The sequence below is a fragment of the Mustelus asterias genome, chromosome 3, assembly GCF_964213995.1.
Source record: "Mustelus asterias chromosome 3, sMusAst1.hap1.1, whole genome shotgun sequence".
Lineage (NCBI taxonomy): Eukaryota > Metazoa > Chordata > Chondrichthyes > Carcharhiniformes > Triakidae > Mustelus > Mustelus asterias.
In genome coordinates, this window is record NC_135803.1 from 132,351,531 (window position 1) to 132,371,255 (window position 19,725).

A 19,725-nucleotide genomic window follows, 5' to 3' on the forward strand; every position below is an offset into this window, starting at 1 on the left:
ACTCTCTTTCTCTCTCCAAAGATGCTATCAGACCTGCTGTATTTTTCCAGCGCATCCTGTTTGTAGCGAGCGTCCTTTTTTTTTTGTTGGATCCTCCGGGTGCTCCAGTTTCCTCCCATAGTCCAAAGATGTGCGGGTTAGGTTGATTGGCCATACTAAATTGACCCTAGTGTCAGGGGATTGGCGGGGTAAATATGTGGGGTTACAGGAATAGGGCCTGGGTGGGATTGTAGTCGATGCAGACTCTGTGAGCCAAATGACCGCCTTCTGCACTGTAGGGATTCTATGATTTCTATGATCGATACCCTGGAATTCACAATCTAACACACCATTGTAGTTTAGGACGGTGGCCCACCACCTTGGAACAGGCACGGTGACATTGTGGTTAGCACTGCTGTCTCACAGTGCCAGGAACCTGGGTTTGATTCCCAGCTTGGGTCACTGTCTGTGTGGAGTTTGCATGTTCTCCCCGTGTCTTCGTGGGGTTCTTCTGGTTTCCTCCCACGGTCCAAAGGTGTGCAGGTTTGGTGGATTGACCATGCTAAATTGCCCTTCAGTGTGCCGAGATGTGTAGATTAGGTGGATTAGCCATGGTAAATGCGTGAGTTTACGGGGATAGGGCAGAGGGGAGGGCCTGTTTGGGATGTACTTTTGGAAACTTGGTGCAGACTCGATGGACTGGATGGCCTTTTTCTGCAAAAGAGAAAAAAACTGCGAGAGAGGCAGTGAACTTGGTTTTGCCAGGGTCATTCAAATCTTGAGAGCAAAAAATAGGAAGTTTTTTTTTAAGCAGACAGCAAGTAAAAGGACTGTTAGTGAGGGTGAGACCATGTAATTGAAGGAGAGATAAAAGCGAAATACTGTAGATGCTGGAATCTGAAACAAAAAATGCTGGAAAATCTCAGCAGGAAATTCTCCCCACAGATGCTGTCAGAGATTTTACAGCATTTTCTGTTTTTGTAATTGAAGGAGAGAACCTTATTATGGAGGATATTGTTATGGCAAGTGATATTAAATAAATACTGACTTTATGCAATTGGGGAAAATGAGAACATAGAAATAACTAGAAAAGGTATTCTGGAAAAAAATAGACTGGTGGATGAACTGGCATTAACAATGTGCCTTGAGGCTGTTGAAACAAGAGACAGCAAAGACTCTGATCACAACTTTTTAATTCTTGCTAAATTTTCAAAATGTGGCGTGAAACTGGGGAGTAGCCAAGATGAGAAAAAATAAACATCCCAAATTGTCTAAATTATATAAAAACACTTAGTATCTATAATTTTAAGTAAAATTCTTAAACATTTAGCAATGTGTAAATTGATAACTGGGCAGTTGGTGTAAGATTTTAATTGTATGTGTTTGGAAGAGTTTTTTTTAAACCATCTGGTGTACACTGAAGGGAGTAGATGTAGCATGTGCATTTTGAGTATATATGTTGCTGTAGCTGTAATTGGAAAAACAAAACAAGACAATATTTACAAAATATATCTCATTTTCTGCAGTTTCTGAAATGTCAGGCTGAACTGTTCAAAAGTAGCATATTTACATCCCACCTCTTACATTTCATGCTGTATTGGAAAGTTTTTCTATGTATGTAGTTTATAGTAGTAGCATTAAATTTCCACCGAGATTAAACTGAAGTGCAAACATGGGATATTGAAGGAAAATCTTAAATGCCCTCTGAAATGGTGTAGCAAACCCCTCAATTCAAGGGCAATTGGGGATGGGCAATAAATGCTGACCCAGTCAGCAACATTCACTTCCCCTGAACAAATAGAAAAATCAAAACTAAGAATAGAATAGTAGAATACTATTCTAATGGTGAGAGGCTACAGAAGGATCTTGGTGTCATTGTACATGAACTTCAACCTTAGCGTACAGGCACTTCAAGTAATTTAGGAAGGCAAGTGGAATGTTGGGCTTTATTACAAGGGACATGGAGCATAAAAGTAGGGAAGTCTCTGTTTAGCTGTGTAGGGCATCAGTGAGGACGCAGCTAGAGTGCAGTGTCTGGTTTTGCTTTCCTTATTTAAGGAGGGATATCCTCGCATTAGAAGGGAGTTCCTAGGGTTGAAGAGGTTGTCTAATGAATAAAGAATGAGCAGGTTTAATCATTGGAGTTTATAAGAATGCGAGGTGATCTTATTGAAACATTTAACGTTCTGAGGGGTTTGATGGGATAGATGTTGAGAGGATATTTTCACTCATTGGGGAACGTACACCTTGGGGTGGGGGCAGTTTCAGAATAATTTAACACGGAGATGAGGAATTTTTCCTGAGGGTTGTTAATCGTTGGAATTCTCTAAATTAGGGAGAGGTGGAGGCTGGGTTATTCAATATATTCAAGACTGACATATACAAACTTAGTCAAAGATTATGTGGTCAGGCAGGAAAGTGGAGTGAAGGCCCTGACCAGATCAACCATGTTATTGAATGGTGGAGCAGGTTTGAGAGATTGAATAGTCTACCCCTCTTATTTCTATGTTCTTATTGCACAAAGCCTATTCAATATTGTCATGGTGTAACTTGTGCTCCATTTGTTTTACCATTACAGCTAGACATGTAATCAGTCTAGGAGAAAAAAAAGCCCAAATAAACTCTATTGTCATCTGTACAAGTGGTTTAGCATTGAGTCTGTTAGTGTTGTATGTATGCAGTTTTCTACAGGTTTAAAATCATCTGGCATGTGAAATGGTAATTTATTTTCACAGCTGTTTTGTTTTTTTTCACTTATTTACTGGTTTGGTGGTTAAACTAGGAATTTAGGTTGCCTATGATGCACAGAATATGACTGACCCCCACACGAGGAAAGATATATATATATATTGTGGGCCATTTGTAGGTGAATGTATTTTTAATTCAGTAAATAGAGTGGACATCAGTGAAACAGCAAAATGTTTATTTTGAGAGATATTAAAGCACATTATTGGTATCCAGTGGAAAGAACTCAATCGTACCTGTAGCCTGTGCTAAATGAGAGCACCTGATGAATATCGAAAAGATATTGTGTTCAGCTATTTAATTATAGCTGCAGCTCTTGATAAGACTGATCACTTCACAAACCTTTCCACAATGTTTGTGCAATGTGTCTGTTGCATTATGGGTTGTTTTTTGTGCACATTTATTTGTGTAGTTTTAGGTTTATTTATTAGTGTCACAAGTAGGCTTACATTAACACTACAATGGAGTTACTGTGAAAATCCCCGAGTCGCCACATTCCAGTGCCTGTTTGGGTACACTGAGGGAGAATTTAGCATAGCCAATGCACTTAACCAGCACGTCTTTTGGACGTGGGAGGAAACCGGAGCACATGGAGGAAACTCGTGCAAGGTCTGCACAGTGATCCAAGCTGGGAATCGAACCCAGACCCTGGCGCTGTGAGGCAGCAGTAATAGCCACTGTGCTGCCCAAATGACTATTATGAGCTTATCACTGGCATTGAACTAATTGACCCTGTCTTTGTGTCTAATCTATTCACTCCATAAACAAATGATTATATTTTATTGCTTGTTGCAGAAATGAATGTCCACAATGTGTGTGGTATTGGATGTCTTTCCAATGTAACTTTGGTCTTCTCTTTCTTTCATCACAATATCTACCTTGTTCTGCCTAAACTACAGTGACTCTTCCCTTAAAAGTGCTTAGTGCTGCTGAGCAGCGGAAATGTATTTGACACTGTTGTTTCTGCTGCTCCAGTAATTGTTCCAGAAGGAACCATTTTATCTATCGTGCCAGCCCCAGCTTTATTTCCCTGGATTTTCTCCATTGTCCTGCATTTTTTTGCCTTCCAAGTAGTAGTCCAATTCCCTTTTATTATTAAATCTGCATCCGCACACTTTCGGGCAGTGCCATTCTGATCTGACAAACTTCATAACTTTTCCCTCATGATGCTCCTGGTTATTTTGTTAAATATTTTAAATCTTTGGCCACTATTTACTGGAAACTTTTCTGCTACTGAACATGTCTTCATGATCTTCATATCTCTGCTCCTAGGAGAACAACTTCAGCTTCTTCAGTGTCTCCACGTAACAAATCTTATCACTGGTATCATTTCAGTAAATCTTCGGCATCCTTTCCAAGACCTTTATCTGCTTCCTAAGTTGTGATTAAATTAAATTGAATTAAACACAATAGGTGGGGTTTTGTGGCCTCACTTATCCCGAAACTGTAAAATCCCGCTCTAGGCTCAACGGACCTTCCCATGCTCTGCCCCTCACCTGCTCCGATTTTCCATGGCGGGCGGGCGGGCTGGCTGGTAAATTTCCGGCCAGTGTGTCAATTGAAACTGAACCAGTGTTTTAGGTTAGGCATAGCCTCCTTGCATTTGTTTTCTGCCTCTTTTAATAAAACTAAGGATCTGAGGAGCTTTTCTTTTAAAAGAAATCTTCTCAAATTGTTCAATCTTCCAAGATTTTTGTCGGAGCATACCTGGGTCTCTGCTTTTGCATTCCCTTTAAAAGTTTAATCCTTTGCTCCGCCACTGAAGGTGGGCTGAAGTAATGCTTATTCCTGTGTTTTAAAACAATATATCTCAAATTAATAGACAGATTTCAGTGCAATTTGGCACACTGGATATGGTCCAGGAAGGAACTCATTAGTTTTTGGCAAAGATGTGGACACTGATTCTGGATTTTTAAAAATAATTTGTTAGCATTAGGTGATGAGATGAAATACCATTTTTGTTGAGAATGTTGTTGATTGTTTTGTGATATGGTGGTTGTCTCAGCTACTGAGTTTAAATTTGCCACAGCTGTCAAAATATGAGTTCTTAAAAAGATTTCTTTTTTCAGTTTTGCAATTGCATCAACAGAGCATCAACAAGGCAGAGAAAAGCCTTGAAGAGCTGCGTAACCACATTATCGCAGATGTCTGTGCTCCACTGTTCTCCTCTTTAGTTTATACTTTCCCTCTTCATTCTCACTACTGAAATAATTTAGGGTGCAAAGAATCATTCAAAATTTGCATATGACGCTTAACTTGGAAGCATTGTATGTAGTGAAGTCAAGAGTGTAGACAGAGTGGTGACGTGATAACTCAGCTACAAATAGTGTCATGAGCATGGGAGTTCTCCCTGGGAGTGTGGGCAGTGTACAAGCATAAAGTAGCTATTGAATAAAATATGATTTGTTACAAGTCCTTGTTGTCAGTGTTTGGAAACCAGCACTCCTGCATAGTGTCATGAGTTGGCAGTGTGGCACTAGGACCTTGTCACATCAGCCCTTTCTTTTTTGATGAAAACATTGCAGACAGATGGGAAAGGTTTCAGAAAGAGTGGCGTATTTATTGCGATGCTGAATTATTTGATGAGTCAAAAAGGTACAAGCTTACACCTTACCTGAACTTAGCGGGACCTGAGGCCACCGAGATACTCACTCGAAAGGAGGCCCCACAAGTATCCCTATCCTCAATGATGGAGGAGCCCAGCACATCAGTACAAAAGATAAGGTACAGCGTTTGCAACAATCTTCAGACTGAAGTGTCAAATGGATGATCTATCTTAGCCTCCTCCTGAGGCTAAGCATCACAGATGTCAGTCTTCAGTCACATGGATTCACTCCACGTGCTATCAAGAAATGACTGAAAGCACTGGATACTGTAAAGGTTATGGGGCCCTGACAATATTCCAACAATAGTGTTGAAGACTTGTGTGCCAGAACTTGCCACACCCCTGGCCAAGCTCTTCCAGTACAGCTGCAACACTGGCAATGGCCTGACAATGTGGAAAATTTCCCAGGAATGTCCTGTACACAAGAAATAGGATAACTCCAACCTGCCTGGCCAATTACTGACCCATCAGTCTACTCTTGATCATCATCAGTAAAATGATGGAAGGAGTCATCAATGCTATCAAGTGGCAGTTCCGCAATACCTTGCTCACAGATGCTAAGTTTGTGTTCCGCCAGGGTCACGCAGCTCCTGATCTCATTACAGTCTTGGTTCAAATATGGACAAAAGAGCTGAATGCCAGAGGTGAGATGAGTGTGACAGCCCTTGACGTCAAGGCCAGGAGTTGGGAGTGTTCGCTGATGACTGCATAATGTTCAGTATCATTCATGACTCCTCAGATACTGAAGCAGTCCATGTCCAAATTCAGCAAAATCTGGACAGTAACCATGCTAGGGCTGATAAGTAGCAAGTAACATTCATGCCACAGAAGTGCTAGGCAATGACCATCTCCAACAAGAGAGGATCTCACCATTGCCACTTGACATGGTTAGCACTGCTGCTTCACAGCTCCAGGGACCTGGGTTCGATTCCCAGCTTGGGTCACTGTATATGCGGAGTTAGCACATTCTCCTCGTGTCTGCGTGGGTTTCCTCCGGTTTCCTCCCACAGTCCAAAGATGTGCGGGTTAGGTTGATTAGCTGTGCTAAAATTGCCCCTTAGTGTCCTGAGATGTATAGGTTAGAGGGATTAGCGGTTAAATATGTAGGGATATGGGGTTAGGGCCTGGGTGGGATTGTGGCCGGTGCAGACTCGATGGGCCAATGGCCTCTTTCTGAACTGTAGGGTTTCTATGACATTCAATGGCTGAATCCCCCACTGTCAACATCCTGGGGTTGCCATTGACCAGAAACTGAACTGGACTAGCTATATAAATACAGTGGCTACCAGAACAGATCAAAGGCTAAGAATCCTGCGGCGAGTAACTCACCGGGGACACTTTATAAATGAAGTTGTCTGTCTTTGTTTGTTTCTTCTTTAAAGAACAATTGTGCGGATAATAAATCCTTGTTTTAGACATTCATTGATATTACCTGTGCCACCTAAAGACAAATAAGAAACTGTACATTTTACTCCATGCTCCCTTTCACTCCAAGGGGAAGCATTTTTAGGTCACTTGTAAACTTAAAAATAAGCATCCAGGGAAGCCTCATTAGCCTCGGGTTCCTCTTACGAACATCTGCAGGTAATTGATCTTTGTCCAGGAATTAGTACAAACATTGTAATGAATTTGCTGAAACATCTAAATTGAAAAGCATCCTTTTTATTTGCAAATTTTTCAGCATAAATAGGCATGTTGTTTAGAAGGTGGAGGTCAGATTGAAGAGCTTTGTGTTCAACTGGAGCACATCTCTTTTTGGTGTGTAAATAATGCATCTGTAATGCAATACATTGTTTCAAAAAGCTGAGCTGGGCAGTATTTTAGTGTCTTGATGTTTATTAACCCGAGGACTGGCATGGCATTGCTGCATCAAAAGCATTTTCACAATAGAAACGTAATGTTGTTCTAGTAGAATTCAACACTGTTATTTTTCAATGTTTAAAAAAAAATTTCAACTGGTTTACAAAGCAGAATATGAATTCCTCATTAAATTCCAAATCAAACTTCATTTTATCCATTCCAAAGAGAAAAAAAAAGACTTTGCATTTATATAGTGCTTTTCATGACCACCAAGAGTCTCAAAGCACCTTGCAGCCAGTGGAAACATTTTTAAAAAAATGTAATCACTGTTGCACTGGCAGCCAATGTGCACTCAGCGAGGTGATGATCTTTTTATTGTGATGTTGACTGAGGGATAAATATTGACCAGGATTAAGTGATAACTCCTCTGCTCATCATAGGAAGTCTTTTACATCCACTTGGGCAGGCAGATGGGGTCTTGGTTTGATGTTTGATCCAAAAGGCGGCATCTCCTATGGTGCAGTTCTCCCTCAGTACTGCACTGGGGTATCAGTCTCGATTTTTGTGTTGAACCCTGGGCTTAAATCTGGAAAATCTTAATAATTCTACCACTGAATTGTGTTTAAATTTCAATGTAGCAAAAACATAACTTTTAATTTAAGTCACCATTTTAAAACTTCAGTGAAAGTATTCAACAACCATCTTTAAATATTTTAAGTATGGTATTGTAAGATATGTTCCAACAAATTGTATTTATTTAGGACATTGAAGATTTTTTGAGAAACGAAACCGCATGAACTGAAAATAGCCTGTGGTTATAGCCGATATGAAAGTAATATAACTACTCGGGTTAAAAAGAAACACATTACATTAATAGTCTATTAACTTGGCCCCTTGTGTGTAACAGCAGTATTGTTTAAAGATGAGCCCCGATTGAGCACTATACTGGCATGTTTACAGTACTAACAATATGAAACTATCCATGCATTTGAGTATTTCGAAACATTTCCTTTTATAGATTGGGCATATTAAAGCAACAACAATGACTTCTCAAGCACAGCAGCATTGCACCAAACACAGCTACATGGAGGAATCGTGCATGCAGTCCTTGATAGATTTCAAATAGAAGAGTGCGATTAGAGTGACCTAAATAACTAATTTCCAATATTAATATGGGCATAGTAACTTACAATTGTAGAAACTAACAGGACGCATGTCCAGCCACAACATTATTCACGTTATATACGGTTTTGCTTCTCATAGCATTTCCAATTGTTATGATTAGGAATATGGTAATGCCTGCTTCTATAACTTGGGTAGCACTAATCCCTACTATTCAGTCCTGACACCACCTTTTCAGAGTGTGACCATCTGCCATTTTGACAAACACAGCTCAAAGATGTGCTGTTACATGCGACTAATCATGAACAAAGCCATGGGATTAGCCAGCTTGTGCTGATCTTACAAGTATGAAAGATTGTGGCAAAATGTGTTGTGTGGCCTGTGAGCGTAGGAAATGCTTGATGGAACATTAAAATAGGATTTATAATGTAACATTTGAAGTCCTGACTATAAAACTAGAATGTAAGGCTTGGCTCAGTAGTAGCTCTTTTTTGCATCTGATTCAGAGGATTGAGTTTAAGACTTGGAGCAGATCATCATGGTTGACAGTTCAGTGTAGTGCATTACTGAGAGGTTCAGTAGTTTTAACAGATCAACAACTGATAATGGCATGTAACTAATTTTCTCTCGACATCAATGCTTAATTCAATGCCTGATAATTGAAATCGGTTGTCATTTTTGCTCAGCTTACCAGGAGGGATGTGTGTTGTAGTCAAAATTCAATGGCTCTGAGTCAGCCATTTTAGTTTTTAATAAAGCAATTCGTAACCATTTTAGAACAGCAAACTTCCATTTTAAAAGAAAAGTACAAGAACTTCATACCTATTGAACCAAAAATACTAGTTAATGTACCGTGCTCAATTGAGGGAACAATATCTATTCTTAAACTGGGCTTGACTAAGTGTAAAATGCAAGATACTAATTTTGTTTTGGGGACATGGAGAATGATTGAATACATAATAAAGTGGGGGTGGTCAGATGATGGGAAGGCATGTGTTCTTAAACCATAGATACGCTAAAAGCTTTGCTTTTGAGTCACATGGGCGCACATGGCTTTGCATCATAGCCTGTTGTGATGAGAATATAATATTTGAAAAACAAAATGTTTAAAGGTATGGAGAATGGGACTTGATCAGGCTGAAGGTGCAGGTATAATCTGCTTAATGGTCTTTTTAAGAAATATTCTTGTGATGTGGATGATTCCTGCATGGCATGCTTAATTCCTATTCCTAGTTCCCCCCACCCCCCCGCAAGGTGGTGATAAACTATCTTGAACTGCGGAAAATTTTTGATTTGTTCTTTAAAGGATATTTTCAAGTCTGTGGTTTACTATGCCACTTCAGAACTATTCAAAATGAACATGTGTGTAGGCCATTCCAATTAGGGATGGTAGATTCCCTGCCATGAGTAAGTTGCAACTTAAAAACAAACTAGATGCATCTGTGCTGTACAAATTATATAATGTTTCTAATAATGTGCCATTATATAGTAGCAATGAATGAAGACTTTTCCAGCATTTTGGAAGATGGTAAAGGTTCATATCTGGGCAAAACATGCAACGTTTTAATTTTTAAATTAATTGCTGAATTAGCCATGCTCTTCTGCTGCAAGAACAAAGGAAAATGTAGAGGAGAAATTTCAAAATTGAAGCTGTACCTGGATGGTGAACAGAAGATTGGTGGGGGAAGTGGGCAGAAGTCCTCATATTTAAACGGACTAAGCAGACACAGCGTGCTGCTAGTGCAAACGGAATGTAAGGTTTTACTGTTAAATTGAGGGTAAGGAACTATTTGTGCTTTAGATAGCATATGGAGGACTAAGTATGTCTCAGGTGGTGTCAGGTTTCAATTAGTCCCAATGTGAAGCACACCCCGGATTGTCGAGTTTGATTGGAGACGTTTTTAATGCACTTGTACTCTTATTTTGTTCTAACTTTGCTCTTACGAGTTTTTGCAACCGATAGGCAGGTCTAACTTTTGTCAGACAAATAGAATTTGAGAATTATAAATTCTTGCTGTGTCTAAGAATTCCTTGTAATAAAATCAATCATATGATTGATCAGCTATTTGAATGGGAAAGGGTGTCTTTAGCCTTGTGAAGTTAAAGTACAAGAGGTTCTGACTCTGAAAATCAGAACAATAATTGAAAAATAACTTCAAGGAATTGAGTAGCTTGAATCAATCTAAGAATTCGAAAGATAAAAGAACTAGTGAAGCACAAGCTCTAAATTAAGAATGTTAAAGGAAGATTCCAAAGTTTGAGCTCCAATTAAATATAAGCAAATATTTGTACATCACTTACAAAGGAGTCTTCCGAAACAGAGCAGACATTGAAAGTAGGAAGTAATAGCATGAGTTACAGATAAGAGATTCATCTCACTGGCCAGCCCAGTTGGTGATGGATGAATTATGAGGTATAAATTGTATTAAAAGAAAATGTCATGGCAAATGCTGTATGTCTAGTCTTCTAAAGATCTAGCGAGTTTAAAAAGTTTGTGCTTCCAACAGTTCTAGAATTTTTTTTAGAAACTCTGTTCGTACAGACTCAGTGATTTTGCTCTGCTTCAGATATGTGCTTTACTTTATGATGTATTCAAATGTGATATGCTGGTACTGAAAGTGGCATGAACTAACTTATGGAATAAAGTCATGGATTTTGCGTTGAGATCTGTGGTATTTTCTGGGTGCATTCTCTCATTAAGGGCAGTTTATCAGAAAGACATGATTTCCAGGTTGTTGGAAACAGGCTTATTTAGACCACTATTCATTTGCTGTACAGCTTTAACATTGACGTAGAGTGGTCTTCTGCTATTGCAATTCATGATGTGGAGATGCCAGCGTTGGACCGGGATAAACACAGTAAGAAGTCTCACAACACCATGGTGTTGTGAGAATTCTTATTGCAATTCATGGCATGTAAACCCATGCATACAGCCTGTGTTTAGGTAGTGGAATGCAAATATCAGCCAGGTAATGTGAGCAAACCTGCACTACAACTACTGATCTCAGACTGACAGCAACAATGAGAATGCAGTTTGAACAAGAACGAGAGATAATATAGATTAAAATGACAAACCCACTGATGATCATAGCCTTGGAATGATTGGTATATATACCACAAAATGATTTAGTTGCATTTTTAAAACGAACTGGAGCCGTGTTAAAACTTTAATTGTACATTCCTCAATTTATGATTAGATTTTTTAAAAATCTGTCCTTCTGTTGTAACTTTCCATACAGGACAGAAAACTTGCAAAGGCAGAACGTCAACGCTTTCGAGAGGAGGCAGAAATGCTTAAAGGATTGCAGCATCCCAATATTGTTCGATTTTATGACTCTTGGGAAAGTACTCTGAAAGGGAAAAAATGCATTGTACTGGTTACTGAATTGATGACCTCAGGAACTTTGAAAACGTAAGTATTTTTTCAAAAATATATGCGTTTGTTCTGGTGGCAGATAAAATCATGTAATTGTAGGTTATCAATAAATTCTTATTAAGTCGATGATATTCTTCAATCTAGGGAATAAAACTGATGAAATGGTTATATGCATTGTGCTATGCTCATAAATGGACCTAAAAAATATTGCATATTAAAATATTGAGTGAGTTTAAGATTTTAAAGGCCCTGTATCTATAGGAGATGCTGCAAATGTAAAGTTAATTACTATTTAATTACAAAGGCCTGATGTAACTTGACATTGCTTTTAACAAGCCTCTAAAATCCTACCCACCAAAAAACAGAACCACATTTGGAGGCCTCTGTGAGCTGTGCCATTATACAGATATAAAATATAAAAGTGATCAAAAAGTGCCTACCATTGCAGAGTATGAAATTGAGATGAGGAAAGCAAATATTGACTAACAATCTGAATTGGCTGATGTCACAAATAAACTGACGAGCCTCGAAGGCAAAAGCAATTTAAGCAAGTAAAAATCATAAAACAGTGGAACAAATTGCGTTACACAATTCCTCCCATCGAAGGAAGGCGTTGACAATGATAACCCTATTCCCACAAAACAGCCTTTCTGACCATGTACCCAGTGCAGAAATCCAGCAACTAAGCTGCTTACCTAACTTCATTCGCAGAAATTCAGCTGGTCTCTATGCAATTAGGAGAAATTTTGCCTTCCTCACATCCGAGCTGTGGTGGCACAGTGATTAGCACTGTTGCCTCACAGCACCAGGGACTGTGGTTTGATTCCAGCTTTGGGTGAATGCCTTTGTGCAGTTTTCACATTCTCCCCCATGCCTAAGGGAGTTTCCTCCTGGTGCTCCAGTTTCCTCCCACAGTCTAAAGATGTGCAGGTTAGATGGATTAACATGGTAAATGCACGGGGTTGCTGCAGTCATGATGGGTCAGTTGGCCGCCTCCTGCATTGTAGGGGTTCCATGGTTCTAAACCAATCTCACCACACTACACCACCACTGAGGACATGGAAAACTTGGCTTCCTGCCTTATCCCCACAGAGGATAAATGTGACCGTACCCCTCTCCCCAAGATAGGGAAATATTTAGTGATTTTCTTTTTGTGTGAAATTCCACCCCCATCCCACAACATAAGCTTACCCATTTCTGACTCATGACAGCAAGCAGCAAATTGCATTTATGTTGTCTTTAACATAGAAAAACATCCCAATGCATGTTAAAAAGGCATTATCAGGAATAGGATTTGCAGCCAAAGGAGGAGATATTGGGAGCGGCAGTCAAAAGCTTGAACAAAGAGGTAGTTTTTAAGGGTGTTAAGGGAGAAGAGGAGGTGATTGTGTTTGGGGAGGAAATTCCACAATTAGAGGGCCTTTGTTATTTCAAGTGTGGCTGCCAATGGCGGGGCAATGGACAAGAAGCTAGAGTTCGAGGAATAGTGTGTGGGTTGACGGGGTAGTGGTCAAAGGACTGAAGGAAGCCATTGAAATGGGAGGGACAGGGCCATGAAGAGACTTCAACACATCAATGAGAATGTTAGAAACATTCAAGGAACCTGGAGCCAGAGCAGGGGATGATGGCTAAGTGGTACTTGGTGTGGGATTATAATGCAGTCGGCAGAGTTTAGGATGAGAAAAAGTTTATGAAGAGTTTGGGAACCTGTCCAGCAGTGTTGGAATAAGTCTGATGGTACCAAAGACGTTTATGTAGGTTTCAGCATCAGATTGGCTGAGATAGCAGTTTGAGGTGGGTGATGTTAGAAAGTTGGAAGTAGGTGGTATTTGTCATGGACAGGATATGGGGCCAGAAGCTCAGCTGATGGTTGGATGAATGGTTGAATCAGCTTGAGATGGTGGCAAAAGTGGGAAAGAGAATTGGTGGCAAGGGTTCGTATTTGGTTTGGTTTGATTTTCCCCATCTTTAACTGAAGAAAATTACAATCTGAGACCACTTATCCAATATTATGCTTTAACACGAGCAAGTAGGGCTTTGTTTTCTGAATATCAATATATAAGTTGACCTCGTGTGCAGTGATATTGCCACTGAGATGCAATGTGCTCATGCATGCACCACACGTTACATGCCTCCTCCAGCATCTCTCAGAAGCAATTCAACATCCACCCTACTCTGAACAAAAATTTCGTACTGTCCCCTCTCCCTCCCCTTTCCTGAGAAAGCTTCAGTTGAATACTAACCTGGCATAATACAGCTTCCTCCTTTAAACAGAAAGGAAAATTGGACCTGGCTCAGTTTCAGTCCATCCTTTCCCTATCACTTGTTACTCCTGTTTTCCAGTCTTATCTCTCTATCTCCTCTTCTTCGAATTACACCTGGCTTTTGTGATCTCACTCCTTCAAATTGTTTCACTCAATATTGCATTTGATCATCTTTGCCGGTGTGCGATATAATGTGACATCCATTAGTTAAGTGCTATTTTTTTGTTTGAACTGGAATTGATATTTGGGTTTCATTATGGAAATCAACTGGCAAACTAATTTAAAAATCCTCTATCAGGGCCTTTCCCTCCAAATTTTCTTAAATTACCTCATTCAAGTAATGGTGGAATAACATTGCCTGATTGTACCACAATTTCTGCTTTTGAGTTCAGGCTGTTTCCCCATCTTGCTCGACAACCAGAGAGAGGAAGTGTAATGGTGATGGATACCTATAGATATTGCACCAAAGCAGGATGGAAACCAGAATTGGTCAATATTTTCTTTGCATTTGGACTGAGTTAGGAGGTTGAACATTTTCATTTTCCGAAATGAATTTTGAAATGTTGCAATACATTGATCTTGAAAGTCATAATAGAACAATAATAACACATTTGAAGTAGAAATTGGTGAAACACAGTGTAGGTTTAGAGCTGGAGTAGGAAGAAGAAAGTAAATGTTTAAACTTTGATACACATCTGGAAATAAACAAGAACATTTACATATGCTTCATAAACTATGAAAAAATGTTCATCACCAAAAGTTAATTTGACATATTGCTGAAATGTAGTATTGAAAGTAAAGATGTGAGATTTATCCAGAACCTATATTGGAACCAAATAGTCAGCATCAGCCTAGAAGATGGACAATCAGTTATGTTTCAAGTGAAGACTATGAGAAACTGTTGCCAAAATTATTCAATCTGTAGACACAAGTATTCGGAGAATAAGATATACTTTCGGGGTAAAATGTGGAGGCAAGAACATAAACTTGCGGTATGCTGATGACAGCGCTATTTGCAGAATCAGAGGAGAAGCCCTACAAAATATCATAGTTCAAGTGAAATCTAGAAGTTTAGAATATGGATTGAGTATAAACACCAGAAGGCAAAACAACAGTGTTATTTAGTTAGAAGGAAAACATTAGCAGAAATTAAAGTGAAGATTGAAATGGATGGTGTCACACTAGAACAAGTAGACAAGTTTGTCTATTTAGGACAAATGGTAGCAGAAAATGGCAGATTGGCTGATGTGATGCGGAAGTTAAAAGAAGAATAAAGAAAAGCCAGAAGTAAATTTGTGAAGATGAAGGATGTATTAGCAACAAGAAAACTAGAGCTTGTAACAAGGAAAAAACCCCTCAAGATGCTACATTCTATCCACTTTCCCCTCTGCCTTAGAAACCAGGAAAATAGGTAAAATAAAGGCAATAGAGGCATTTCAAATGTAGATACCAAGGCCTAAGCTTAAAATTCAACATACAGACCATAAGACAAATGAAAAGGTGCTTGAAATAGCAAGAATGAAAATGATTCTTAAAAAGTGACTTCCACAAAAGAGTGTCAGTATTTTGCCATTGATCAGAGTTGAAAAGCTACAGAGCCCTCTTCTAGAGGGTGAAGTGGAAGGCAGCAGAAAGAGGGATTAACCCAAATGTAAATAGCTGATGGATGTCACAGAGCAGTTGCAGATGAGCTTCAGTGGATGTGGGAGGATGGCTAAAGACAGACAAGCGTGGCATACCGTGATAGGAGACCTCCTGGCAGAAGTAGTTGCAAGCAGCAGCAATACTTCGTGGTGCACAGTTAACATAAAATATTTACAATGGTAAAAGCAGAAATTGCTTTAAATACTCAGCAGATCTGACAGCATCTTCTCCCTTGATAGTTGTTGCTGAATCTGCTGAGTATTTACAGCACTTTGATTTCCAGCATCCACAGTATTGTCCTTACCTATTTCTGTAATTTTAATGCAAAAGGTGTGACATGTGACTTTGGTTTTTCTAAATTTTTCTTTGCTCCTTCAATTACCCAGTTACTAAGGAAATTTGGCATGTCAGCTACAACTTTCACCAACTTTCACAGATGCACCATAGAAAGCATTCTTTCTGGTTGTATCACAGCTTGGTATGGCTCCTGCTCTGCCCAAGACACAAGGAACTAAAAAAGGTCATGAATGTTGCCCAATCCATCACACAAACCAGCCTCCTATCCATTGACTCTGTCTACACTTCCCTCTGCCTCGCCAAAGCAGCCAGCATAATTAAGGATCCCACGCACCCCGGACATTCTCTCTTCCACCTACTTCCTTTGGGAAAAAGATACAAAAGTCTGAGGTCACATACCAACCGACTCAAGAACAGCTTCTTCCTGCTGCTGTCAGACTTTTGAATGGACTTACCTTATATTAAGTTGATCTTTCTCTACACCCTAGCTATGACTGTAACACTACGTTCTGCACTCTCTCATTTCCTTCTCTATGAACGGTATGTTTTGTCTGTGCAGTGTGCAAGAAACAATACTTTTCACTATGTTAATACATGTGACAATAATAAATCAAATCAAAGTTAAATGTGGGCAGTCATTTTGCTAAATTTTGCATCTGGTGTGTGCTTTGTTAATGGGAGGTCATTCAGCTATGATATTTTACTGTTCTTTAAATAGAAAACGTTATTTCAACTAGATGGAAAATGTCCTCCGGAATGCAGTGTGTTTAAAATGTAAACAAAGCTCTGTGTGGGGTAAAATAGAGGCTGCACATTAGAGAACTGTGCATATGTTTGTGATCAATAGAGGCAACTGAACAATGAATGAGAGACATTCTACCAAACTCTGTTCTGTATGAAATGTTGCAATATGTTAGATAAAGTAATCAATCAGCTATAATAGTCACCAGGAATACAGATGATGAGGCTTAAAAGTTTCAGTATGTTTGCAAGGGAGCACTTTTTGACATTTGACGTGCCATTGCTTTAGTGAAGTTGCTGATTTGATTTCAAATGGTGGGCACTTTTGAACTACGCTCATATGCAACTAAAATAATTAAGTATTATACTTTGTAGGTTTAACAATTAATGCTTTGCAAAATATTGTGCCTATTTTTACTAAACATTGACCTAAGCTAAATATCCGAGTCATACAGTGCAGAAGGAAGTCTTTCAGTCCGTAATGCCTGTGTCAATGCATGTAGGTAAAGAAAAAATGCAAATCTGTTAAATTGGTATTGATGTTTTCCAGTTTCTCTAACCTTTCTTTCAGTTATTGACTCATTTACTGGAGACCGATTCCAAGGGTACTTATCTGATCTCTGATTTCTCTTCCCTAACCCATGACTGTTGAGGTTTGTTGCAGCACATCACCTGCTACCCAATGTCTGATCAGCTAATTTAATACAAGCAAGGAATAAAACATAAGTCTGTTTGGCTACTTGGGGAGAAAGATGATATCTTTGAAGCATTGGGATAATCTAAGATTATTAAATCTTCCCTGTTTTGCACTTAGTTATGTATGTGACTTCATGGTGCAGTGTGTAACATTTAATGAAGCAATCCTATGCAATCAGTTTTTAATCATAGAATCCCTACAGTGCAGAAGGAGGCCATTCGGTCCATTGAGTCTGCACCAACCACAATCTCATCGAGGCCCTATTCTCATAACCCCACATATTTACCCTGCTAATCCCCTGACACTATTTAGCATGGTCAATCAACTAACCCGCACATCTTTGGACTGTGGGAGGAGACCGGAGCACCTGGAGGAAACCCACGCAGACAGAGAGAGAATGTGCAAACTCCACAAAGACAGTGACCCCAGGCCAGAATTGAACCCAGGTCCCTGGTGCTGTGAGGCAGCAGCGCTAACAACCGTGCCGCCATTTTGTATTTTGGCTTTGAGAAAAAGGCTTACTAGTGAAATTCACTGTTGGGCAGATTTCAACTATGCTAGGTATTGCAAACAAATTCACATGAAATTAATGAATTTATCTGGTATGGTAACATAGTAGTTATGTCATTGGACCAGAGGCCTGCACTAATGTTGACATGCATAGCTTCAAGTTAAGATTTGAATTAAGTAATTCTGAGATATTCACAATTGCTATTTTAATCTTGAGCGTGCTGCTGTAACTGTAAAGTATTTCTATTTATTTGCAGATACTTAAAAAGATTTAAAGTGATGAAAACAAAAGTTATGCGAAGCTGGTGTCGACAGATATTGAAAGGATTACATTTTCTACACACAAGAACCCCACCGATTATTCACCGTGATTTAAAATGTGATAATATTTTTATTACTGGACCTACTGGATCAGTGAAGATAGGAGATTTGGGTCTTGCAACTCTAAAGCGTGCCTCTTTTGCCAAAAGTGTTATAGGTAAATACCTGTCAACTCCTTCAGAATTATGATGTTACATAAGAACATAAGAAATAGGAGCAGGTATAAGACACGCGGCCCCTCAAACCTGCTCCTCCATTTAATAAGATCATGGCTACCCTATCTCCACATCCTTTTATTCTCTTGGAGTTCAGAAATCTGTAAATCTAATATTCTCAATGGATGGATATCCACACCCCTCTTGGGTAGAGATTTCAAAAGATTCGCCAACCTCCGAGTGAAGAAGTTGCTGTCCATCTGATCTGAAATGACAGTCCTCTTATCCTGAGCCGATAAGACCATAAGATGGTAAGACTTCGGAACAGAAGTAGGTCATTCAGCCCATCGGGTCTGCTGCACCATTCAATCAGATCATGACTGATCTGATATGATGATCCTCATCTCCATTTTCCCTTATCTTTTAACTAATCCTCTATCCATAATCTATTCCGCCCCCACCATCCCATAATCCCTCTTCTTGTGTAGCAAAATTTCATGTGGCAGCTTGTATACCTTTTGAGAATCCAAATACATTCACCGGTTCCCCTTATCGACTCTGCCAGTTACATTTGTCAATCGCTACTTCCTTTTCATAAAACCGTGTTGACTCTGTCTAATCATATTATGATTTTCTAAGTATCTAAGTTACAGCTTCCTTTATAATGGATTCCAGCATTTTTCTGATGACAGTCAACTAACCGGTTCCCAATTTTCTCTCTTCCCTCCTTGCCTTGACCTTTAAATTTTTGTTGTTATCCTACTGTTTGCCATTTTGGTTAGGGAGGATGAAGACTTAGATGGGAAATTTTCCTAAAGTATTCTTTGATTTGTGGCAGTTATGATAGCTGATGAAATTCATAGAATAAACATTCTACTTCACTACTCATTTATTTCACAGAATTATTACAGTGTAGAAGGAGACCATTTGGCCTATCATATCTGCACCAACTCTGAGCAGTTCACTTAGTGCCATTCTTCCACCTTCTCCCCATAACCCTGCATATTATTCCTTTTCAGGTAATGGTCTAATTCCCCTTTGAATGCTTTGATTAAACCTACCAACATTCTCTAGACTGTGCATTCCAGATCATAACCACTCGCTGCGTGAAATAGTTTTTCTCATACTGCTTTTGTCAGTTACTTTAAATGCGTCCTCCCATTTTTACTTTTTTCTTGAGTTTGAACACTTGATGCTGATTCAGTTCAGAATTATTTAAGATGAATTCCTACAATGAGTGGTTTTACTTATTTCTATAAATGTTGGTGACACACCAAGTTGCTAATGAATAAATCCCTTCAAGTCCCTTTTCACGGAGGACTACTGAACACAGAAAAACTTAGTCAATTGTACTTTAAGTACTAGTGGGAAAATTGCAGTTTCGCAATGTCTAATACATGCTTTTGCAGTCCACTTAAATATGTGATTGGGGTCGGTTTAGCTCAGTTGGCTGGATAGCTGGTTAGTGA

The 19,725-nt window shown here is 39.2% G+C and overlaps 1 protein-coding gene across 8 annotated transcripts in view; it reads left to right on the forward strand.

Moving 5' to 3' along the window:
• LOC144491600 (serine/threonine-protein kinase WNK2-like) overlaps nucleotides 1-19,725 on the forward strand; it is a 200,261-nt gene that overhangs the window by 44,939 nt on the left and 135,597 nt on the right. For all 8 annotated transcript variants that reach the window (XM_078209644.1, XM_078209645.1, XM_078209638.1 and 5 more), the window contains exons 2-3: nucleotides 11,491-11,663; nucleotides 18,038-18,258. In XM_078209644.1, coding sequence (XP_078065770.1) covers nucleotides 11,491-11,663; nucleotides 18,038-18,258 — 394 coding nt within the window. The remainder of the gene's footprint in view (nucleotides 1-11,490; nucleotides 11,664-18,037; nucleotides 18,259-19,725) is intronic.